The 26,495-nt window shown below is 46.4% G+C and overlaps 1 protein-coding gene across 1 annotated transcript; it reads right to left on the bottom strand.

The window, feature by feature from the left end:
* Window positions 1-299: 299 nt before the first annotated feature.
* Window positions 300-26,495, bottom strand: LOC138510616 (transcription factor Jun-like). The gene is made up of 2 exons (XM_069626400.1): window positions 26,310-26,495; window positions 300-26,013 (listed from the first exon to the last, which is right to left on the bottom strand). The coding sequence occupies exon 2, from the start codon at window positions 25,872-25,874 to the stop codon at window positions 24,615-24,617; it is 1,260 nt and encodes a 419-aa protein (XP_069482501.1). The 5' UTR covers window positions 25,875-26,013; window positions 26,310-26,495; the 3' UTR covers window positions 300-24,614.

Consider the following 26,495-nt stretch of genomic DNA (forward strand, 5'->3'; position numbering starts at 1 on the left):
ATTCAAGTGCACAGCCGAAATGCTGGTATCCCAGAGAGAGAGCTGCATTCTGGGACATGTAGTTCCCATTATTGCTTCTGCACAGGCCTCAGAACCTTCTTTCCCTGAAGGGGGAAGTGTCGTGCTGTCCTCTCTCTGTCCAGGGAAATGCAGTGCAGGAAGGAGGAATTAAAATAACAGTGAAATTGAAAGTACTTTAAAACGCTCGTTATAGAGCGAAAGAAATATTGCAACACTGACATAAAAACACACATTTCAAATATTTTTCCAATGTGAAAAACTTTCCAGCAAAGAAAACATTGAGTGTTATGAATATAAAGCCAGTTTATTTTTCTTGAATACATCATTTTCAAAAAATCCTCCTGGATGTACACATCTTCTTATAAATAAACCCACGTCAATGCTGGTACTTTCTTGTATTTAGCTAAAAACACAACATGCTCAAAATCGCGCGTTGTGTGTAACAAAATCGTAAACAAGTCACTGTTATTTGTGGGCATGTCATCTAAAGCAGACCCAGAACAAAGAAGAAAGTTATACATTCCAATTCACTGAAACCATATACTTCGAGATAACCTCCACTTACTTTCCTTAAATACGACATTGGTCCCAGTATGAGAGACATGTCTCCCCGGGTGTCACAAAGCAACACTCAGTACACAATGGCATGCAGCGGAGAACAAGGCAAGTCGCCTCGTAGTCGTGGTTGTGCAGAAGGGATAGAAGAACACGGTGCAGCGCAGAGATCAGCAATTATGACGCTAAGAGCACAATATCCTGTTTCATAACAGTGTTCAAGGACGAAACGAAACCTACATTTCAGGGGGGCTGAGGGGCTAACTGGTGATGAGAGGAGCTACTTCAGAAAATGGGTGTGACAAACTCGGAGGCTCCATTCCCACTGTGCTACCCCGTAATCCCCCATGGTCTGGCGTGGGGACCAACTATCAAATAGTACATTTTAAAGCGCAATATGCAGAGAGGCGATGGAAGCTTTTCTTGAAAGTAGCAGTTTCCTGTTTGTTCAAGTACATTTTTCTGAATAAACCCAGTAAAACTTTTAACACCGCCAGTTTCGGGAAAGGCTTCTTCCCTTACCTCTCTGCCTAACAAAATGCATGTGCACACATCCAGGGGTGCACCTCTGTGAAAATTTAGGTAGCTTTTAACCCTTCAAATGTTGGGAGAGGTGCTAACTTCAGAGACAGTGGGGGGGTGAAAAACATATTTGTGCGGGGGGCATCTAACTTCTTTACACATTCTAATGAGACTATTCTAGTGCAGCCAGTGGAGTAACTTTGCTGAAAATGTTGGGGGGGGGGACATGACATCTGAAGAAAAGGTGCCCCAGCCAAATGAATGGGAACAAAATGGTGTGCCATGAAAGTTGGGGGTGACAAACACCCCTGTCCCCCCCTAAAATTATGCCCATGAGTGCAGCTTCAATGTTACAAGCAGTTAACTCTCTCAAGTCTGAAAGCACCCACGTTAGGACTGCTGTGAGAATGAGCTGTATTCTGTACCCCATACCCTTCCAATCACTTTCTTGGCATGCAAGTACTAACCGCTACATCACGATATCAATTGCCTAAAAAATTATTCATCTGAATGCTGGTGCTAACAATGTAATTCTTTACCTAACCAAGGTTTCCACAAAGCACTTCAAGGGATCAGACCTCGGGTTCTCCGCATTTCATAACATATGCCCAAACCCATTGAAGAAGATCATCACTCAAGACTTGGGTGCTTCTGACTTGCACCCGCCTGTCAACACCATCACTCCTGATGCACAATCCAAACAATGCCTTTCAATTCCATAGAATGCTTACACTAGATTGCAAATCCACACCCTTCTTTGGATAAATAGAGTTTGTAAGTGAGGAGACAAGTTCAAGTAGAGTAGGTGCTACATCCTGTGCCAAAAAAGTTGTTCTTCGTGTTAAAAGTGCTGTATTCAGAAGGCCTCTTCTCCAGTGAAGGGAAGCACAGCACACACAGATAACTGCAAATCTCTCTGTATTCAAGGGAGAGTTGCCTTCAGCTGTGTCTGGGGTGTCAGCAGAACTAGTGCCCTGAGGATATATATTACCTGTAATGCCCAAACGGACCACTCTGCAGACATGACAGCCCTTGCACGGAAAGAGACTTGCGGCGCTGGTCTGGGAAAAGGGGTGCAGTGCTGGCATTTTGGGATGGTCATGTGCTTATGGTCCCGGGGAGAGTGGTGGATTTGGGCTGCCTGGGTGGGGGTGGGCATTAGAAGATGCTAGTAGTGTGTGTGTTACACTGTTTCACACCCCTTTGTGTGGGTCACTCTGTGTCCCTGTGTGGAATACATTGTGTCCGGGAGTTCAATGCCATTAAATCAAATTTCCTTAAAAGGGCTGCTGCCACCTGTGAGCATTGATGGTCCAGGGAAATCTTGGACCTCCTGGGCTCTGGCAACGAACCCTGCCTGACCTCTCGGACTGCTCACCCTCTACCTGCCCTGTTTATGAGGCTGTGGGCCTGAGGGGAGGCAATCCTCTGCATGAATGACGGGGTATGTGCAGCCAAAATCCGGTTCGGGGGCCAGCCCCCCTCACTCCCAGACAGGGAGGAAGCGGTGCAACACCATTGAGCAGATCGGGCTCTACCCCCCGCACCCCCCCTTGGCTGACCTACACAGCTGTGGCAGACAGAACAGGACACTGAAGCCCCGCCCCTCAGCTCACATTTTGGGGTGGGGGCGCGGCTACAGCCCGATTAGCTCAATGACGTTGCACGCCTGACATTGGTACAGGTGTGAGCGGACTTCCAGTACCAGTGCTTAATGTGTAAGAAAATAGGTGCCAGGCCCCAAAAATGTTCTAGCATGCTTGTGACCCTGCTGGCGGGCAGTTCCCACCATTGCTGCCACCAGCTGTTGTGGTTAAACTACAGGTCGCACCTGCTCATTGGGGTTTATGGATGCTCTGGCTATCATCACTTCATAATCAGCATGAGTCTGAGACACTAAGTGCCAGAGATCAGAAATAAGTGCCAGGGCTGATCCCTGGCAAACACCTCCACACAATAAGCACTGAGTAAATCTATTACAGATGATCCGTTAAATGTACGATGCATATTTCCTGAAAGACTCCCATTCACAAAAGAAGCACATTTTATATGTGTATGCTTCGCCTATCCTGTGCAGGGACTGCTCTGTCAAAATATGTGCTACTAAATTACAATGAAGTGGTTCATTAATGTTACAATGGGAACAGACCAAGCACATGCCATTCCCTGTAATTACTCCCCTTAATGGTGACACGCACCAGGCCGATATACTGTTTGGGGATTCTGTGAATTCGGGTCCTCAGAGTGAGCCTTTAGGGCTCGAGTTAAAGGCATGTTGCCATTTGCACGGTCACCTGCCTAAACGCAAATGAAACAAGTGCAAATATACACTGAACTCATTTCGCAATCACAAATGAACACCTAACTGTGAAAATGTCAGGTGTTCTTTTGCGAACATAGGAAGAATGCCCATAAGGGTCATAGCCTATTGCCTTATCATTGGACAGCAGCTAGGTAGGCCCCTGCTGTGTACCTCTTTCCTCTTTTTAAAAGTAGAAATATATCCCTTTTTTACTAACAAAACACATCAGGCACTTTAATGGGCATCGTTCATAATTGCACCCCCAGGCCGTGAGGGCTGGTGTCTGCTTACAGCAGCCTGCTCCAGCCACCACACTGGAACCAATAAATAATAAATAAATAAATATCGCATGGGCATGCTCGTGACTTTAGTGCCCACCCCAGCCGTGATGTTCAGCATGTGCTGCCACCTGGCCCTTCCTCAATGCACATGACACTGGCAGGCTCCGACTGGCCTATAGGGCAATGCCAGAATTTTAGGCTAGTGTGGGACCGTTTTTTGGGACAAAGTGGGCCAGTCTGATGAGTTGCTCCACTTTGTACCTAGTATATTTGACCAGTGTTACTGAACAAATATTCTTTAAAGTGCACAATTTGCTACACATGTTGCCAAAAGAACTAACTCTTTGGTACTACTCAAGTAGTCTGTCGAAAAAGGAATGCGAGCCACTCGTATGCCCCAGTCCGACCCTGGACACTTGTAAATCTCCGACGCTGGACACTTGTAAATCTCCGACCCTGGACACTTATAAATAGCAGGCATGTGTCTTCTTCGTGCATCTCCCATAGTGCATTGATCAACGCCTAATTCTATTCAGTAAAGGTAATTGTGGACGTGTGAACGCATCTCCCAAGCTAAAGGGAGGATAGATTATGCAGATAGCACATCGAGTAGTAGAGCGCTCGCCTTCACATCCATGCAGAGCCTGCTGACGCAGGTTCGAATCCCAGCAGGGCCAAACTCAGCCTTTCATCTGACGCAGGTTCGAATCCCAGCAGGGCCAAACTCAGCCTTCCATCTTTCCGAGGTCGATAAATGAGCACCACACACCGTGGGTAATAATAAGCAGCGCTCACTCAGATGCACGAGGGTTCGTAGCGCTATATAAACGCAACATTATTATTATTAAGGTTTCATGTAACTGGAACAAACATGGCACAATGACCATGTTCGGGAATTGTGGTAAATTCTATCCCTGTGAATGTTTCTCTTGACAGCTTAGTCCTATGTCAGCACAATTCTGATTACAGTCACATCGTTGTGCATCCACATCTTAAATCTACACAAGAAGATGAACTGTTCAAAAACTTAGGAAAAATGCAGGATAAATACATGTTGCGCTATGTTTTCCACTTGCTTTATAAGTACGTAAAGCACATTAAGTGTGCTTTAAAAGGTAGTCCCACTTCCCAGCATTGAAAACAAGGACTCACAAAGCCCTTTTCAAGGGGGTTTTCCCGTTCAAAAGTGTTTCTGTGAATAAGGTAAACGTGTATTATGACTGAAGGAGCAAAAATCTAAGTGCCCAACATAAGTGGGACATCCCTGCTTGCACGCAGCAATACCAGCGCAAGTGTACTTGCTTTCTTTCCCCCAAAACATTGCGTTCCTTGGCCCCATGCTGTCTTACAGGCAGAGAGCAGGGCTAAAAACACGTCTGTCGGACACTCTTCGGTTCTGGGCAATGACGCAGGGCCGCCCAAGGCGAGGCAGGGTACCATCCAGCAGGCCTGGAGAGGGGCAGCCCCCACCCCTACTGTCTGCTCCTCTCCTTCTCAGCTACAGAGACACATGGTCTCTGTCACACAAAGCCAGGGAAGGGTGAGGTGTGAACAATCACCTCACCCTTCCTCTGAGCAACAAGGTGCTAAGTATCCAAGAGAAACCAACAGTCAGGCAGGGTCCAGGTTCAAAGACCTGCTCCCCCTCAGGGGGCCAGACAGTCAGCTATCCGGCCCGGGGGCTGGAGCACAGCCCCCACCAATATGCACATCAAAGACCCAGGGCTCCCCTGGGTCTTATAAATAAGAGCAGAATGCTCAAAGAAAACACAATCTGTTTGTGGACCCTGAACGGGGACCCAAACAAACAGGAGGTTCGCTGTTCACTCGGCATCTTCCACTCTTTTTCTTCTTTACCACATAACCCTCCCACCCTACAAAAGAAGGGAGAAGAACAAAGGAAAAGAGGTACAGAGCACTGTACGGTGTCCACAACAAGTCGTGGGACGAGAAAAGGTGGCACGGGCCAGAGGGGGTAACCTCAGGACCCGGTGCCCAAAAGTATGATACTATTATGATATGTGATTATTGTTATGTCCATAACCATATCTGCACAATAAAATCCTACGGCCTTTTATTGCCAACACTTGACAAACTTTGTGAGCCAATTTATTTACTGGTGAGGGTAAGGGGTCGGCTAACACAATTCGCATGCATATGGGTTCAGCAGTTATGCTGTATTGTGAAGGTGCCTCAACTTGGCCTGGGTGTTGGTAGGTCGGCTACATGTTGCGCACACGCATGCTGCGAGTGGGCCTGATCTACACAAGCATTTTGCCATGGCGAAATCCCATTGGAAAACACTTTGGGCCCAGTCTGTGTTGCGAGTAGAAGTCCTTTTGACTTTCAAATGATTGCACCGAGTTTAACAGCGTTGTGGAAGAACGTGTGGAGCCTGTGCTGGAATGTTGTTTTCTGGTGTGCTCACGGCCTGTTCTAGATTTACCCATGTGTGCCACTTACCAGGGGAACCTGTTGATCTGACCGCACATAACTGTATGGCGTGCCTGATTACTCACTGAGGGGACCAAAGACATACGCCTGCATTTCTTATATGAAAGAACTCGCTTTCTGATTGTCATTCCTAATCAGATGGCGCAAAACTCTCAAGGACAGGAAACGGTCCATTGGCACATATTGGTTGTCGTCATACACTAGTTTGATGACAAATACCCACACTCTCAAGGGCTCCATGCAGTGCTGGCTAACTCAGTAGATTGTTGGCACAAAGTGGGCCAATCTGGGCGTCCATCAGCTGAGAAGAATGGCAAGCTGCTTCCATAAGGGAAGGGCCTCCACACTAATGGAAACAGAGAACCTAGGACGTGGTCGATGCAAATGAACGTACTGTATTCGGAGGTAGGGTGCCTACCAATTTCTGTAAAAACCATGCACAAGTCACAGCATGTGCAGACCAACTGGGCCTAGCATGTTAACTAACATGGGGAAGCAAATTCTGTCAAACTTATCATGACAACACAATGACATGTATTGGTTTAAATAATGTACTCGAAGATACATGGGTTCCAGTGCTCTTTGCCCACAGAAGCTACATGGGTTCCGGTACTGTTGGCCACAGAAGCTACATGGGTTCCAGTACTCTTTGCCCACAGAAGCTACATGGGTTCTGGTACTCATTGCCCACAGAAGATACATGGGTTGTGGTACTCTTTGCCCGCTGCCCACAGAAGCTACATAGGTTCTGGTACTCTTTGCCCACTGAAGATACATGAGTTACAGTACTCTTTGCCCACAGAAGCTATATGGGTTCTGGTACTCATTGCCCACAGAAGCTACATGGGTTCCAGTACTCTTTGCCCACAGAAGCTACATGGGTTCTGGTACTCATTGCCCACAGAAGATACATGGGTTGTGGTACTCTTTGCCCGCTGCCCACAGAAGCTACATGGGTTCTGGTACTCTTTGGCCACAGTAGCTACATGGGTTACGGTACTCTTTGCCTACAGAAGCTACATGGGCTCCGGTACTCCTTGCCCACAGAAGCTACATGGGTTCTGGTACTCTTTGCCCACAGAATATACATGGCTTGCGGTACTCTTTTGCCCACAGAAGGTACATGGGTTGCGGTACTCTTTGCCCACAGAAACTACATGGATTCTGGTACTCTTTGCCCACAGAAGCTACATGGATTCTGGTACTCTTTGCCCACAGAAGCTACATGGGTTCCAGTACTCTTTGCCTACAGAAGATACATGGGTTCTGGTACTCATTGCCCACAGAAGATACATGGGTTGTGGTACTCTTTGCCCGCTGCCCACAGGAGCTACATGGGTTCTGGTACTCTTTGCCTACAGAAGCTACATGGGCTCCGGTACTCCTTGCCCACAGAAGCTACATGGGTTCTGGTACTCTTTGCCTACAGAAGCTACATGGGCTCCGGTACTCTTTGCCCACAGAAGCTACATGGGTTCTGGTACTCTTTGCCCACAGAATATACATGGCTTGCGGTACTCTTTTGCCCACACAAGGTACATGGGTTGCGGTACTCTTTGCCCACAGAAGCTACATGGATTCTGGTACTCTTTGCCCACAGAAGCTACATGGGTTCTGGTACTCTTTGCCCACAGAAGCTACATGGGTTCCAGTGCTCTTTGCCCACAAAAGCTACATTTGTTCTGGTACTCTTTGCCCACAGAAGCTACATGGGTTCCGGTACTCCTTGCCCACAGAAAGTCGACAGGTGAACTAAATGAAATGTTGCTTGCAGGCCTTTATTACTAAGCGTGATGAATTGTAACGTTGAGGTTTCACATTTTTAAGGTGCACAAGCTTAGCATGAGCACCTTTGCATGTGAGCCGTGCTCGCCAGACCTGCATGGCCCTGCTTAGATGATCGCTTGCACAGCATGGCTTTCGCTCTTGGCGCACGGTGCTAGTGCAAAGGGAGAACACTGATTGTCATACATGCTCCTGGTTGAGGTGTGGCGACATCTGTGCGATTCAGCAATGTTCTGCTGCAATGTTCTGCGGCTTCTTTGCTTCCGTAGTCGGCACGTCCAATACCATTGGTTTACACCTGCTGTGCGTGAGGTACAGCCAAGTGACGGACGAAGCCTGTGACAGTCTTGGCGCTCTTTCGTGCACATCCTCGCCCTTTGGACCAAAGATGCTCCTGGGAAATGCTCGCTGCATTTGAACTGATGCTGAAACAAGAGCAAGTGGAAATCAGATCACCAAAGGTAGGATTTCCTGGCTCTTGGCGATTTCCCTTTTTTCCCTAAAACGTTTTCCATCAGAAAACGACCTAAGTTGGATAACTCCTCTTATGTGCGATTTGCACATCTCACACCTGCAATTTACAGGACCTTACAGTCTCGCGCAGAACAAACAGATATTTGGAACATTGCCATAAAATGGCTAAATTGAGAATGAAAACGTGCATTATATAAATGGGGCATATTGCAAACATGTCCTTTTATAGAACTAAAGACACAGGTGTACTGGCCTGTAAGGAACTAGGAAGATTCCTTCCATATCCGGTGCTTCTGGACCTCTGTGAGGCCACTTTCTAGAAGATAAGGGTCAGCAGGAGACCGAGAGGGGAAACACATCCTAGAAGCCCTCTCTTAAATTGTGATCAAAGTCTGCCGCATTCAGAAATGTGAATTAAAAGTTAAATGCTTTATATTCATCTGCCAATAGTTATAGCCAGTGCTTTAAGTGGCATACGAAATTGAGAGCTGGAGGGGCATAACATGCATGGCCTAATGGGTTGCAGGCGACATGTGTAAGTGCTACATCTCCTTTTCCTCTTGAATTGTGGCACAGACCCCCACCACGCATCCCTGTGCAGTGACCCTCGCAATCATCACCCTCGCACCTGGTATAAGAGGATGATGATTGCTGCAAAGGGGTGCCTATGGGGGTTGACGCCACAATTAAGGAAGAAAAGGCGAGGCCGCTAGAGGCTACGTTTTTTCTTCCTAAAGCTTAAATCGGCCCCTAGCAGCCTCACCTTTCCTTCCTTAGCTGTGGTGCTGACCCCCATCAGGCATCCCTTTGGAGTGATAATCACCCTCTCAGCCTGGGTGCGAGGGGGGATGCCTGCCTCTCAGGGATGCTGGGAGATTAACGCTTTTGGAAAAAGACATTGGGCCTGATTCACAGAAGCGTTGTATGATGGTGTAATCCCATAGGAAAACGTTTTGTGAACCAGGCCCATTGGCTTCTAGCCGCCTGATGGCCTGTGGCTCCCAGGTGACTGTAGGGAGCTCTAGTTCTGTCCCAGCTAGCCCCGGGCCACTTAAAGCCTGGGTTATGGTACAGTTAAAATCCACTTTTGCAAAGGATGTCTGGTTTGCAAACAATAATAGGATTGGCGCTGAGCAGTACTTCAAATTAACTCTTGTATTTGATCTTATTTTGAATGGAGTGTTAACTTTAGTTCTTATTGTTATAAAAAGGCATTTATTGAAAAAGTCTGTCAATATGTAAAGCATCTCCACGGCCCATGTAGCAACCAAGCTTTGATCATAGCCATTTCACAAACCAGCCTGGGCATCGCACAGCCCTTTCTGACGCCTGTCAGGCTCTGCAGTCCTCTACGGACCTTGTCTGGCCTGGCTGTCCTGTCCAAAACCAACGGGAAGTGCAGAAGCAAGGTTCCCTTCGTGCAACACGAGAATCTCTCTTTTGCAAAGCTAAACTGAGGTTGACATTTACCATGGGAAATTGTGCAACTCTGCCAGGCAACACAGATGTGGTTTTCCTATTAAGCAACATAAGAAAAACCAAAATGTACAACTCTGAAGTCCGTTCTGAAGTGGTTTTCCTTTCACAAGGGAATTAAATTAAACTTTTGATGGGTGCTTTTACAAACTATGTATACTCTGTCTGGCTGAACTACACAGCGAGGCGAGACCATACTGCCTGTTAGTAATATTGCCCCCTCCAATCTGAAAGAGTTGTCTTGCTTTAGAATAATCCAACCTCGTTATATCACATAACGTGGTCAGCTTTAACCAAGTAACTCATAAGCGAGTGATTACTGAAGTTTGAGGATAATAGCTCAGGTGTAGTCGATACACGTGGCTCGATTAGGGGACATTCCTATCACGCCATGAGGCTACATCAAGCCTTCCGGCAGATGCCTTAAAGTACTGACACACTCGGAGGGTGGCTATGGACACTGGTACCTTTGAAATTTCAATTCACTGTAACTGCAAGGGGTGTTGAAAAAGGGTCTGAGTCGCAAAGATTGCACTGGAACAATGCTCGTATTCGCAATTTTTAAGGTGCAGGGAAGGAACTAAGGTTATGGCACAAAACCCTATTGTATAAACGAGAAAGGAAAATGACCCAAAGTTGGGGTCCTTCTGTCCCGTGTACACTTTTTAAGGTCGCCAGAAACATTTACACAGGAGCACCTCAAAAATGTTCTCTCCATCTCCAGTCCTAGGCGTTGTGAATCGGGTACAAGGGAGCCGGTGGACATCCGAGATGCTGGCCAGATGACAAGCAGTGTGATCTGGCAAATAGCAGGAGCCAGCCAGAGACGATCCTGCAATGCTAGACGAAATGTGTCCTACATCATTATGAAGATCCCAGCAGAGTGTGTCCCTTTTGGGGACAGTAGGAATGCACTAAACTGTGTGTGAATGCAACGCAGCAAAACTAACAGTTCCCATGGGTGAAATGAAGGATCCACATCTCTAGGGATGTTTATGAAAATAAAGAAGGCACAGTGCCTTTACAGAATGTTAAACCATGGAGGGTGCTACTTACAGTACTTCTAGGGTGCAGTTGTGAAGCAAGTGTGTTTAAAGCTCTGTACGATGTGTCCCATCCATTTGCTGTATAATGTGACACACATATCAAAGAGTCAAGAACAAGAGCCTCGTGGGGAGAAACAGATGTTTTGAAGGTTCTACGTTATTTCGCCGTGGTATTTTTCATCGCAGGTTTTTTCATCGCCGTTTTTTTTTTCGGGGGGGGTTGCCCCCCGAAGCCTCCCCTTTTCTTTTTATTCCCTTACACCCACAACCATATATTGAAACAATGAGTTTTTTTCAAAATAAAAGTGGCGATGAAAAAACACGCGATGAAAAATACCGCGGTGGAATGCGTGTTTACCGTTTTGAAATACATGTCTAAGTAGTGGGGGGGCCTCTCCAATCCCTCACAATTCACCTGCAATTCTGCTTATGCCCATTTAAAATGATCCACGACCACATTGTGCATGATTCCTTGAAGTGACCACTTGTACTGCATGGATCACACCAATCGTGCATAGCCTGGTTAAAGTTGTGCTATATTATCTCTTTAGTGGCAGAAACCTGTTTTGGTGCAGGGTAATTCTACCACAGTGCCGGGCAAATTCAGACTCATCAATGGAACTTTTGCACCAACTGGCCAGCTCTAAAGTGTTCTTTGCACTGACTGGCCCGGGCAAACATAGTGAGTGTTGGGGCAGTGTTGCATGGCACTGGAGCAACATGTGTGATCTGGCCTCTGATTTCTCTTACGCGCTAGTCACTTCCTCAGCAGTAGCCTAGGTTGGTGTGTGAGACAGCAACACGCCAATGGCACACATGTATCAAAGTAGCGCTGGGACAATCCATCAGCAGGCTTTGCTGGAGCTCTGCGGTTCTCTAGGCCTGCATACATAAAGTAGACATGGCTAGGAGCCAAAGCCCTGGTTCTGGGCAATGCTGCATGGGCATCCCACAAGCGAGGCAGGGTAACTGCTGTTAACATCGGTAGCTGAGAGAGGGGCAGCCCCAACCTCCCCGCGCCTGCTCCTCTCCTTCCCCCCCAGCTACGGAGACACGCAGTCTCGGCAGCACAAAAGCCACGGAAGGGTAAGGTGCGAACAGTCATCGCACCCGTCCTCCAAACAGCAAGGTGCTAAGCGCCATAAGGAAAACAACCAACAGGCAGGGCCCAGGTTCAAAGGTCAGACAGTCGGCTATCCGGACGGGGGCTGCGACAACAGCAGCCCTCACCACATACACAACAAAGACCCAGGGTCTCCCTGGGTCCTATAAATGAGAGCAGCATGCTCAGAGTAAACACAATATGTTTGTGAACCCTGAACGGGGACCCAAGCAAACAGGAGGTTCACTGTTTACTCAGTGTCTTCCAAATCTTCTTGCTTCTTTACCACAGAACCCACCCACCCTACAAAAAAGGGAGAAGAACAAAAAGAAGTACAAGGCACTATACGGTGCCCACAACAAGTCGTGGGACACAAGAAGGCAGCACGGGTCCGAGGGGGTAACCTCAGGACCCGGTTCCCAAAAGTATGATACCATCATGATATGTGATATTGTTATTGTCATAACCCGTCTCTGTACAATAAAATCATACGGCCTTTTATTGCCAACAATTGAAAAAAGTTGTGAGCCTATCATTATGGGTGAGGGTTTGGGGTTCGTCCATTTGATTTCATTTGATTGGAGTTTGCCCCAAATATATGTGGGGGTGGGTTTAGGAGAATAAAAAATGCAGGGTGGTTAAAGGGGGTTTTCTAGGGGTCCCTCTGCATAAAGATGTGGCAAAATCAATGCCTACTTTATGATATGATATATTATATTTATAGCACACCTTTACACAAGTGTTTCAAGGCATGTTCTTAATTTATTGCAAATATGATGTGTTTCCTGCCAGAACTAGGAACAATTGAATTGCACTGAAATTTATTGCACATATAAAAGATGTGGTTAGTTGTAAGAAAAGGTTGAGTTATTATGCAGATCCAAAAATAATGTCTCTGTAGAGTCAGAGGACTGATCAGACAGAAATTCCTCATTTGGTGGTTGCCCCCTAGGAAGCAAATGTTCAGGACTCGCCATTTATGAGAAAATCTGGGGACTCTTAGAAGGTTAACAAATTAACAGTAGGAATGTGTGTTATGTTTTTGAGAAACATATAGTTAGATCTTCCCTCTGATCCTCTCCTCACTTCCTCCATCATTCCGCACTGCCCATCTGCCAGGCATTCATGGTGTGCCTCCAATGATCTCTGCCTCAACACCAACAAGAATGAGATCCTTCCCATTGGGACTCCTTTTCTCTGGCCACCCTCTCCCCTTCTCCTTCATCTGAAACCAGAAACCTTGGAGTCATCTTCGACTAGTCTCTTTCCTTCCTCCCTCACATTCAGGACCTTGCAAATAAGGCCCACTTTCAGATCCACCTCCTCAAAGGAATCCTTCCTTTCCTCGCGTTCCCCCAGAAGCTCAATGTCTTTAGAGCTCTGGTACTCTATAGGCTTGACAACAGCAACAGACTCTTCCTTATTCTACCCTCTTCCTCTATACGTCCCTCCCCAGCATATCCATACTAGGGATGCAAGACTTATCCTTGGCCTCAAGCCCAGGGACCTCATCTCTCCATCCCTTAAATCTCTCCACTGGCTCTGGGTTGCTGCAATCCCTCTGCATCACCCATATGTCTTTCAGGGGCAGGGGGCCACACTATCTACAACTGGCTCTCATCTACAACTGGCTCTCACCAAATACTTTCCCTCCAGATCTTTACGCTCCTCCAGCGCCCACTCTCTGCATGTCAAGCACTTCGATAAACAGCGAGCTGATGGCCGATCTCTTCCCTCGGCTGGCTCCCTCCTCTGCAACAGGCTCTTCGTCTTGAGTTGGATCTCCTCAAATTCTGGAAGCTCCTCAAGACTTTCATTTTCACCTCCTGCTCCCCTTTCCCCTCTCGCTCCCTTGCGAAACCCCTCAGTCACTGAGATTGGTGACCAGGGCCCTTATATGTCGTTCTGGGTCCTGGCCTTCCCCCCACAATCACCTTCAGCCTCCACCCATTCCCAGCACTTGCCTGTAGGTGCCAATTGGCCTGTGATGTCTCACAGGCCTGCACTTAATGTATTTGCAGTTGACCACTCTTGCCAGGCACTTAACAGCTGCTTGCAAACGTACTCCCTAGCACGTCCCTCCATGGAACTCCTAGCAGTTACCCCCTTTCTCTTCCCTTCTCTCTCTATCTGCACTTGCATGTCCTGAATGCTCACAGGGCCTAGTAGGAACGCTTCTTTCTTTCTCTTCATTGTTATTATATTTGCCTTTCATTCCCATGCTCCCTTCCCGTTGCCCTATGGGCACTTTGAAACACAATTTACTTGATGTATTAGCACCTGACAAATGTACAATAAATAATTGTAACAAAAATGTGCAAGTGACTATACTAGAAGAAACTGTGATCTAAATAATATATCACTACATATCTCTCGGCCACACCAAAATAATCACAATCTAAAATACAACCCTACAGGACCACTTCTGCAGATTAGCAAAAGTGTGCATAATTCTTCATTTAATGGGAACACATTGTCCATGCACCGTTAAATACTTAGCTAAATAAAGTGTGAAGGAAGGACAAAACAAGCAATGTCAGTAGGTCTGGATTTGTAAAAGGGGAGGGTACATTTTTTTAAAGCCCCCAAAGGACAGACATAAAACACATATCCACTATCTTTACAAAGCCAGACCAATTGGCTTTGCCAGAGCTTGCTAGTGTAGATCTGCCCTTAAAGCAATGCTTCCACTACTTGTCTGCCAGATTGCTCACTCTTTGTACTGCATCCCTAGTCTTGCTTTAATTGTTCTGACCTTGACCCCCATCTATCATGCATGGTCCAGAAATCAGACGTCTCACTTACATACACAGGAAGACCTCTCATTTGGGTTGGACACTGTCACTTTCTTGCCGGCATGAAATGTCAGTAGCTGTTTCAGCAAAAGCGCCACCTTTCCTCAACAACTTTGTAAACCAACTATCTTGCAGCGAACACTAATTTCTAGGCAAACATATTTTCATGTGATAAACTGCAGATTTGTAGTCACTGTGATGCATGGTATAGATGCCATGGATCAAAGGCTTCATAAACTGGGAAAACACACAGAAAAAATTGGACCATTATCATGCATCTGACACAGAGATGTAAACAATAACAATGTCAAGCATGTTCTACTATGCCTAAATGTTATCTGCGCACGCACACACACACACAAAGTTTTAGTTCAAATGCAAGGGGACAAATAAATGGTGCCCTCTGAGCAGCAAATTGTAATGCATTGAGAGACTCACTATTACATTCTTTAACCTAAACAAACAGTGGCAGCCATAGAAAAATAGAAAGGCAAGTTATGAGAACAAACACATCAATGTACAAAGCAACAAAAACAATAGCTAAACTAACGTAATTCAGCACAATAGGGGAGAACATGTTAATGAAAAGAAGTGACATTGAAGCAAACAAAGATCTTAAGATCTTAAAATCAAAACTCAACAACTCTCTCCTAAACCTAGATAGCAGTCCCGGCCTTCACAAAATGGCTGATCCCATAACAGAGCCATGCCATGCTGTATTCAGCAAACTTTTTGCTAGTTTTCAGGGAGATTGCATGCCTCTCTGTGTTGCAGGTTTGTTTCCCTTCTATTATAATCTTTGTTCTAGCTTAGTCTTTGTTGAGGGGGAAAATTGCGAATGCTTTTCTGCCCCCACACCCCCCAAAAAAGGGGCTGTGTACAGCCATGCACCACAGAGTCTGCTACCTTAAGACAATAATAACAAAATATAAAAACAGCACTAAAACGGAAAAAAAACCAATGCACAGGCAGTTTAGGCAAAATGAACTTGTATAGACAGAATTCTACAACTCGTTCCCCAGTTTACGCAGTAGTCTTGTTTTCCAAAGTGGCCTTTCCTGTAGCAGACATATTAGGCTAGGTGTGTGCAGACATGCTAATCAAAGCTGCTGATTTGGAGGGTCCTTCTGCACACAGATACAAGAGCTATGGCAGAGAGCTGAACCTTTGTAGCCAGATCCAACTATGCAGGTTTGTTTCAGGAAGTGCGTCAGTTAAGGATGGACATGGAGTCCTGTTCTCAGGAACTGACTGATAGGTTACAAAATGCACAATTAATGGAACGTGTGAGGCAATCAGAGATTGACCTAGAGCAGACAACACAGGCCAAAATTGTACAAAGGGTGGGAGATTAGTCTCCTGAAAAAGTAATGCTCTGAATATGGGCAGATGATGCAAGCCTCACAGAAGGAAGATGAGTCCCATTGTGAAGAGAACAAGGGACTAAGAGACTGATTAATGGCACAAAGTACAGCACTGGTGTCAGAATTTAAAACTCAGGCCTCTGTATACCACCAAGAGATAGGGACTGAGAAAAACAAATGTGGAAGGTTGGAAAGTGAAATAGCCAAATCTAAACAGTCTTTGAGGCACCCTGACCGGGCAGGGTATGGAAAAGTGCCCTCTGATTGCCGAGTGATGACCTCTCTACCAGGGACCTCAAGCCAACTCACGATGAAAAAAGCTCAACCCCAATTCTGTATCGGAGTCCAGTTAAAAGTCAGATTTTCCCAGCAGTGTACATCTAGTTGTAGCATGAGTTTAATAAACAATTCATTTATTTTACAAGTGTAAGATTGCCATTGAAAATTATTTACCAGCTCCTAACTGATATTTGGCCGAGTTGACAGCCAAAATAAAAGAAAATGCGTATGATTTTGGATCTAAGAACATAAATACTGCTTTTGCTGCAGGTAGTTTTAAAAATGAATCAGCCATCCTAGCCTCAACAAAATGACACATTCCAGCATTAAAATATGTTTTGATGATTCTCTATTTCCATATACCTTCTTTGGCTCGATCTGTATTGGCATGCAACAATGAACACGTATCCAATATAAAATGTACTGTTATAAAAGGGGCACAAGCGAACCCTTGGGGAATTCTGTATAGGGAAAAAGTTTTTCAAATTCTGGTTTTGTTTTCCTCTTTGATGAGAGTTGGTGAAACAAGCCCTGGAGTTGTGATCCGCCTAATCAGTGAAAGCAAATGGTCCACTGCTCAAAATGCCTTCAAAAAGAATTTGAAATAGTAACTTTGCCCTCATCAGCCAAAACCATGCTGTCCTCCCACTCAGACACAACTGTAATGGCATTACTTGCTGGACAGCAAGCGAGTGATCTTCCAATAACACTTGAATACAAACTCGGATTCTTGGAAAAGATACTGATTCTTCAAGGTACAAGAACTATACTTCTGACAAGTCTTCTGTGAACGTATGAGATAGGAAAGGGGCTGCTGCTATGGCGCAATTGTTAAAAACCAAAGCGGGAAGGAGTTAGGTTTAGGTGGTACCTCGCCTATTATTTCAGGTATGTGCGATATACCGTTTGCACAGCCTCACATGAAAACAAGAGCCACTCAAAAGCTAATAGCTTTAGGCCTGACAACTTGACTAAGATACACCAAGAATGATTCACAGTGCGTGCTTTAATGGGTACATTCCATTGAAAACATTTTGTGAATCCGGCCTTAATGCCTTTTAAAAGTTGAATTCCACCTCTATTAGTGACATGCTTTTCAGGAAAGGGTTAGCCATTTCATTATAAAAATGACTTAGTTGGAGGTGCGGGTGATGCTGTTCACAGCAGTGGAGCCAGCGACACAATAACTTAGTCTTTCTTCTTGCAGTCCCCAATATATGGCAAAGATTTCTTACAAATCACAGGCTCACAAAACAACTCAATGCACAGTGGACAGAAACCTAGGACATCTAGGGGGGTATTTTCCTTGGCTCTGGAAATAGCACGCAGGTGGCCACATCTGTGTGCACTTACGCTCAAGTAATCACTTCCATGCTATTTTGATTTATTTGGATCCGGGTTCATGTTTCGCGCCTAGAAACACTTGTGTATAGGCGCGTTATGAATGCCATATCAAAAAAGATCAGATTAACACCATTGTGAAAGCGAATTGTAAATGCCATCTGCCATGGCCATGTATGGAAGATAGCATTTACACTGATTCTTATGGGTTCTGCTTCTGCCTGCTATTTGCAGTTTAAGACACTCGCAGATTCTAAAGGAATGCAGAGCATCTATTACATTTGAGCAGAGAAGTTCTCATATTCTCAACACAGACTGGATTGGCGCGGAGGAAGAGGTCATTCTCATTTTGCCCCCTAATCCAAGTAGTCTGCCAATTGAAAAAGTGTGTCTGGAAATAAATTGCAAAAAAACAGTGCATGCAGGGCATTCTAATATTTTTTTTAATGTTTTTATGCACTTCCTAGAAAACTGAGTTGTTACGGTCAACAAATTTGCTCCACATGTTCTGCTATTCTTTGTTGTTATAGAATGTTGGCACACAAAATATGGGTCTCTGGCACAGTATTGAAAAGGGTGCAAGGGTACTGCGTGATCTCTGCTTCAATACCATCACAGGGAGCTGCCAATCTTGTGCAAAACAGCACTCAGCACTTCCAGAGAGGAAAAATGAAGACATATTCAGGGAGAGAGGGGATGGCGCAAGAGGTGGGGCAAACATTCTGTGAGAGTGGTCTTAGACATTACAGACAGACAAATACACTTAGAGTCGCATTGGCAAAGAGATGTCTCTGTCAATATCAGAGTTGATCAATTGCCTTGAACACCTGACCATGGTGTCCAGTCCAAAGTTCATATCGCTTTGTGTTCAAATATTAAAGTCAAAGGACAGCACATGAACATGAAGGCCCAATGCCTTGAGGCCTGGCAGACACTAATAAAAGAAACATGCATTAAAGAGAGTCATTTAGGGTGCATAATTGGAAGGGAAAACACAACCATGTGATGCTTTATCACCAACAAGAACTGCTTCCATTACGAGAAAGGGATGGAAGGGAAATATTTAAATTGATCATCAACAGGAGGGGCCAAGCTGCACATTGCGGAGCTGAAGTGTGCCCCAGGATGCTTGTATTCTCAAAGCCCAGGGGAGATGGCTGTGCACTTTGGGCGGGTCTCTGCTCCCCAGTGCTCAGACCAAGACTGATTGGCATACGATTGAATCTGTCATGTAATGACAAAGAGAGCCTAAAAAAATGTATGGAAATCAGCATCGATGAAAACCAAGTAGTGATGCTTGATTCAAAGATTTCCATTAATTACTTTTGATGTTTAAACTTTCATTATGCGTTTATAATCCGACCTTTTCATTGAAAATGCTGATTTTTAAATCTGCAGCCAACAAGCCACACCAGGGGTGGGGGCTAACCTTAAAATCCACGTGACTACATGGAGGTGATGGCATTACAATAGTAAGACGGGAGGATCCGATTTCTATTCTGAGAATACATGGAGTGTCCATGCTTGTTTGTGGTCTTGATAGAGAGTGTGATACAACATGGGTTAAGCCAAGTCAGCAGTATTTGCGCAAATCGATTTTGGAAATTAAACAGCAACTAAACAACTTTGCCTAGAGTGACTTTTGCATTGAAAAGAAAAGTGATTCCCAGCCTGAACCAACACTTAACGTTTATAAAGAAAAGGATTACCTGCGCACCCCTGGGAACTGTCATTTATTTCCCAAGAAAGGAAATAGAAGGGACAATTGCCCTGTGTGCAGTCTCTGATGCTCGTGGCTTGCATAGAGCTCTGAGGGCAGTTTGAGTCCTCACCATTAAAAACTTCAAGGTGGCATCCACTCCAGACTTGTCCCCCAGGGCATACAGACCCAGACACAGGCATACACATGCGCACACTCTCTCTCTCTCTGATAAACCATACTGCGCTCCTGGTATTCTACACAGAATAATATTCGGGATAACAAAGTATCTCTGTTTGCCCTGGCACCCCAGCCTTGCAGGACACCACTGGGTGTCCAGCTGCAGCTACTTGCAGGGAAGGAACGTCTACATTTCATCTTGCAACAGCTCATATTATGCCACACTTGCATGTTGATGACCCATGTCCCCTGTGTTTAGCTGCTGTTTCAATCTTGCAACTGTTTGCATTATGCCACGCTTGCATCTTGCCGGCATCTTGCAACAGCTCATATTATGCCACACTTGCATGTTGATGACCCATGTCCCCTGTGTTTAGCTGCTGTTTCAATCTTGCAACTGTTTGCATTATGCCACGCTTGCATCTTGCCGGCATCTTGCAACAGCTCATATTATGCCACACTTGCATGTTGATGACCCATGTCCCGTGTTTAGCTGCTGTTTCAATCTTGCAACTGTTTGCATTATGCCACGCTTGCATCTTGCCGGCATCTTGCAACAGCTCATATTATGCCACACTTGCATGTTGATGACCCATGTCCCCTGTGTTTAGCTGCTGTTTCAATCTTGCAACTGTTTGCATTATGCCACGCTTGCATCTTGCCGGCCTAAATTCCCTATTTTTGACACCTGTTTCAATCTTGCCACTATTTGCATTATGCTTCTCTTGGATTGGGACCCACTTGGGCTCCTAATTTAGATTGCATTAGACATAGCTGCGCACATTTGACATACACACTATCTGACTACACCCTCACCTATACAAACACCTCCCTCGTCCAAGCGCCACCACCCATTGAATACAATTGAGTTCCACGCAAAATCCGGTGCAGTTGTTCACATATCCTAATCCTAACTCTCTTGACAATGTGACACAGCAACTGTCTCATTAATGATAATGTGGGCTGCTGATAGGGATCTAAGCATTCGCGACCTATCCTGGATCAGGCTATAAATGCACACAATCATTTCACCACTTCTCTCACTAATTCTCAACTCAGATTACGGTCTTCCAAAGGGTGCTCATCCTCACAGCGCTTCGAGGTCATACCAATGTCAGTAGGCGCTATACAAATGCCAACTAACATAGTAAGACCTGTGTATCCTCTAGCTGGTATTAGGGAGCTGTGTATAATAGATTTTAGTTTGACGAGATTTCAAAATAATCATTTAAGAAAATCCATCTTCAGTTTGAATTGAAACATGTTACTGGAAAGAAGCGAAGAAACCTCCTGCAGTAAACAAACACTTTATGGATAAAAAAATAGCTTTTAAAATGATGCATGGATTAATTCTAAATCCCCCAAATAGACCTGAAACAGCTTTACTGGTGAATGTCACTAACACATCTCCCAACACATCTCTTTTCACGCCTTCAAACACTTGTGTATAGGCGCGTTATAAATGCCATATCATATCAACATTGGGGTCTGAAATGTGGTAAATGAGTGTTTGCTCATTCCTCAGAGGGACTTTGCAACTTTAGGCTAGTGGCGGGCCTGGATTCCATCTTACTCTTGAATCAGGAGCTCAGATAAAGCTTGTGAAGGGCTGTGCCTGGGGAGCTAGTCTCAACTCCCTGCCCATTCTAGGACATCTCATGCAAGTGTAGGGAGGCCAAATAAAGAAGAAGGTCCCATTGCTGTGCCTACCCCCGCGTTGCCAATCTCACCCAGAATACACGCTCAGCTTTTCTGAGACCAAAGTCAAAGATAAACTTTTTTCCCGGCATAATCGAGGGACAGCATTAACTTTGACGGCGTTTTCTTTTGCTAGATGATTATTCATTCCCCCAGAAAATGTTGGGTGGGGCTCGATTGACCAGCGTTTTCAATGGGATTGAACCATTATAAAACGCTTCTGTGAATCATGCCCTAGTGTGTTAATGGATTTAACCGCCTTTAAGAATTGACAGCTGAGGATCCAAAGGCCCTCCGCTCATATTGTACTGAAAATGAAAATCATCTTTACTTAGATAATTCCTTAACATAATTTCTGATCTCTGCAAACGGCTGCGCGCAGTTCATAAAAACAGCAAAGGAGAGGAAACGGTTGCATTCTGCCAGTAGTAGAGAGGAGCATGAAACTATCGAAGTTCATCCAACTGACTGCGCCACAAACAGCCTGTCAACAAACAGAGATAATAATACCATGAGACTGCAAAACAATCCAGCATGCCAAAGAGGCATATGTCTCCGCTGAGCGCGGCTGGGACATGTGTACAAACTCAATATGTCAAGAGGAGAAGAAAGCAAAAACACTTGTGGTGTACAGTCAATTCATTTGCTGAGTACTTTTAAAGCACACACATATTCAAACATTATACCTTAGCAGAGATGCAACTTCCCAGCCTTCAGTCATTTCAATAAATATTAACCCGTCATTGTAGTACTTTGCACAATCATAGCCGACTTTTAAACACCACCAAACTTTGTAAAAAAGCAACATTGATTGGCGAGTTTGTGTAAGAAAGGAGGGCAACATCTCTACAGTCACAAACAGGTGTGCAGCACAGTATCACTTAAAATTCTCTCTCGAAATCTCCCACTCGGAAACATCCATGTTCATTTATGTGCCCTTGTGGGCAGTGTTTTCTCATTTGAAAAGACATGTTTCATCCCCAAACAGTTGTCATCGGTCATCCCAGTAGTCAAAAGCCCTTGTGAATTCTGCAGAGTGCCATTTTGCAAGTCTATCCCTGTGTCCCCTTACAAAGAAAAAAATCCAGACCAACTGGAGCGTCGGGGGAACCGCAAGGAAAGCCTGTTTCGGCTCCAACCTGGCTAAAGGCCAGTACCGGACATATCTTCTGTACAAAAATAAATGGATTAGCTAACATTCAAAATATTTCAAGTTTCAATAAATAAATATATTATCAGTTCAAGGATGTGTATGGCAGCAAAGTACTGTGCTGAGTACTTAAAAATTAGAAATGCATTGTGTTCTACAGTACAATTACAAAAGTGGGGCTTTTACATTTCTTTCAAGAGCTGTTCTTTCTGGTCCCCCTTCTTGTAGTTAATTGTGTGAGATGGGGGACCTTTCTTTCACAACTTCTATATGAAGTGCTGGCTTCTCACAAGGGGGGCAACCACTCATTGTGAGGCTGAACCAAAAAAAAAAGAATTCCAGCTAGTCTATACTTTGGAAATAAATAAATGATTTGAAATATTCTCACACAGATTTCCCCAAAAGTGTGCCCAATAATTCAGAGTGCAATAATAAACAATCACACATTATAAATACATTTACAAAAGCTCAATTACACTGAAAATGGTCTATTGACTTTCTTGCGATCAATTCTTTCTAAAGTTTTAAGTGCGCTGCTATGTATTTCAGCCTTTAAAGGTGCTCTTTTTATCTGCCCTTAAAGGGCTGGTCGGCAATGCCCTTTTACATTGTCTTTTTACCTGATATTCCCTCTCGAATTGCACAAGTCGTGGTTTACCGACATGTGAACATGCCATCTAATGTCTCAGAAATCTGTGCAACACTCAGTGCAAGATAAACAACCCCCAACCTCCACTTAAAATGGCAATAAATACACGTTCTGTCTGAGTGCTTGGGGACCGTCTCTCAACTTAATGTTGGCCCTAAGCTCCGGCTCTTCTGAATTTTAGACTTTTTGCAGATTTTTGCCAAACTACCTGTAACTAGGAACCCGTAAAACTAGAAAAGATAATGTGCTCATAAAACAACTCAGCTTGTTTTCGAATCCATTCCGCCTGGGCTTCTAATCCAGTTGCCTCTTTCCTTGGCGGTCCAGTTCCATCTTTATTTTCCGAAACTGAGAAACATCGGGTTAAAAACAACCGATAGACATGTTTCATTCGCCACTCATTCAGTATTTGAAAACATGCCGCGGGAAAAATACTACCCTGTATCCAACTTCTAGCCAATGTTGGCTGTATTTACCATCACTCCCATTGTTCCACCTAAACAATACAGTTTGTTTATGGATTCCGCTCGAGCAGATGCACGAGTAGTGCCTCTGAAACGCACACGTTTTGTGAGCCAAAAGTACTCATTTCATGAGGACACATATGTACGTTGCAATATGCACAGATAGCCCTGTTTCCTTGTAGCGGGAAGGCCTCGATCACTGAAACGCACGGCAATATCCAAAATAAATGACTTGCATAACTGCGTGCCCATTCGCTTTTTGAGCCAACGGGTCGTTCCAATGTGCTCTGGTCGCCAGGGGCATCTATCTGGCGTGGCCCACGCGCTGAATGCCACCTTGTAACCAGCTTTTCCTTTGGGGCAGGTGGCCGGAGACTAAAAGCACTGCAGCCCGCGCAGAGCGTCCCTGGCAGCAATCAATGCCTCCCGCCGCCGCAAGCGAAGATGTGTCCTTTCCAACGATGAACAATGCAGGGGCCGCATCTATGTATCTACCGCTCACGAAAGTCGCTATACAGTACTGGAGCTTGCCTTGCATTATGTCTCTCTAAGATACACAGTTCTATTTGATATACACGGCGATAACGGTGGAACGAGGAAGATTATATGTATATATACATATCTTGTCGCCCTTTGCTTGGAGAGACCGAGATTACCACAATATGGGAGACTTGACAGCAATCATTTCAAGTAATAGGGGCCGTGTCTGAGGTGGAGGCAGTTGTTTACTAGAGCATCTGCTTTAAAAACGGTCTCAAAGTTCTGAAATTCGCTTGTACTGCATCACGTCTGCCCTCCGTCAGGGCAACTGATTCAAGACAGAACCAACAGTGGACCCTTCGTTAACGCAAGGTGCTCCCCTAATATCCCGCGATGCTCAGGGGTCCCCTACAGAACGCGAGACCCGGAAGTACCCTGTTAAGACCGGGGTATGCCCCCATTTAAGGAATGTGGCCGCCCAGATGCACGGGCCTCGCTCAGCAGCTGGCGCCCTCGCCGGACTTCCCTCCCGGGCTTCCCTTGCTGGCGGCGATCTGGCAGCCGCTAGTGACGTGGCTGAGGACTTTTTGCTTGAGCTGGCTGACCTGCTCCCGCAGCAGGCTGGCCGTGGATGCCAGGTCAGAGTTCTGCGACTTGAGCACCTTCACCTTCTCCTCTAGGCGGGCGATGCGCTCCAGTTTCCGCTTGCGGCACTTTGAGGCGGCGATACGGTTCCGCAAGCGCTTCCTCTCCGCCTTGATGCGCTCCTGGGTCTCGGGGTCCATGGGGGAGAGGGAGGGCGGAGATACCCCGCCGCAGGGATCCCCCGCCGGGCCCGGAGCCCCCTCGGGCACGGTCTGCGACTCGTCCAGCCCTGGCGTGCCCCTGTGCTGCTGAGGGCGGACGGGCAGGGCCTGCAGCGCAGGGAAGGCGATGCCTCCGCTGCTGTAGGAGGCCCCCGGTGGGCTGAGCTGGGACGCGGGGGCCGGTGTGAAGCTGCTGAGGTTGGTGTAGACGGGCACCTCCCCGGACGGGTGTAGGTTGCGTGGGTAGGGCGCCCCTTGCAGATTGGCGGCTGCCGAGGGGGAGAGCGGGGTACCCAGCAGCTGGTTCTGCTTGTGCAGGTCCGCCAGTGCCTTGACGAAGCCGTCTGCGAAGCCTTCCTGCTCCTGGGTGATGGCCTGGCTGCGGTACAGGAAGGGTGGCGGCGGCTGCTGCGGCGGCGGCGGCGAGGGGATGCCGGCGGCCTCGGCTAGCTCGGGGTTGGCTTGGATGATGAGGTGCTCCAGCTCGGGGGAGGCCAGCTTCAGCAGGCTAAGCGTGGACTGCGGCGCGGGTGGCAGCAGCGGCGCCTCCGGGGACACGCTGCTGGAGCTGCGGCCGATGCCCGCTGCCGCGGGTCCCACGGAGATGCCAGCCACCGTGATGACTGGCAAAAGGTTGCTGCCTCCGCCCGCGGGAGGCCCCGCTAGCAGCTTGAGCGCCGAGCTGCCTCTGGTAACCACCCCGTAGTTGGCCGGGGCACCAGGCGGAGGCACGACCACGGCCGCCAGGGCGGCGCTGCTCTTCTTCTTCAGTTGCCCATGGAGGGGAGCACTTAGCAGCTTTTGCTCCTGGTAGCGCCCGACTGGTAGCCTGCCCACCAGCCCAGTGTAGCCCGCCGAGATGTGCGCGAAGTCGGGTAGGTTGAGCGCCTCTTCATGGTAGAAGGTGCTCTCCATCTTGACATGGTCGGCAGTGGTGGTGGTCATCATCATGTCGCCCCTTCTCGCTGGATGCTGTTCCCGACTGCCAGTTTACAGGACATCCGACATCAGGGCGGGCACGGCGAGAGCAAACTCTGACAGGTGTCCAACGAACTCCGAAGATCCAGATACTTCACCCGCGTCGTCTTTCCTAAAACGCAACAAGAGAAAAAATCAGGTGTCAGGTCAGCGCTATGAACTGTTTACTTCTGCAAGGCGGCGAATATGGATTATACAAAGGTGCAGAACCGTACACCCAGGGCGATAGTGATCAACTGCTTATTAACATTATATGTGCATACTAAATATCAACGCCGCACACCCAACAAGCGAAACGTCAGGTGGTGAAACTTGTGTTTGTGGTACGAGGAGAAACAGCGTTGGCAATTGGATCTGTTCGAAAGCACGGAAATGACCTTGGGTAGATGTATGTTAAGACCCCCTTACCAGGCTTATTTATGCCCGCCTACTACTGCCAGCCTTTCTTCGCAGCACGGCTATGGTTGATGCGCTCTCCTTCCGCCTCAGCTTCTACCACTATGCCTGTGTTTTATGATATCCGGCTGAGCTCGCCCATGGCAGACTGCTGGACTGGTGTTCGGTTAATTCGGAGCTACGCCTACCCAGTAGCCC

This window comes from Ambystoma mexicanum, chromosome 6p (genome assembly GCF_040938575.1).
Source record: "Ambystoma mexicanum isolate Mex_15411 chromosome 6p, UKY_AmexF1_1, whole genome shotgun sequence".
Lineage (NCBI taxonomy): Eukaryota > Metazoa > Chordata > Amphibia > Caudata > Ambystomatidae > Ambystoma > Ambystoma mexicanum.

Excerpts from the sequence above, each read along its gene's own strand:
- LOC138510616 (XM_069626400.1), bottom strand. The coding sequence starts at position 25,874 with ATGATGATGACCACCACCACTGCCGACCATGTCAAGATGGAGAGCACC.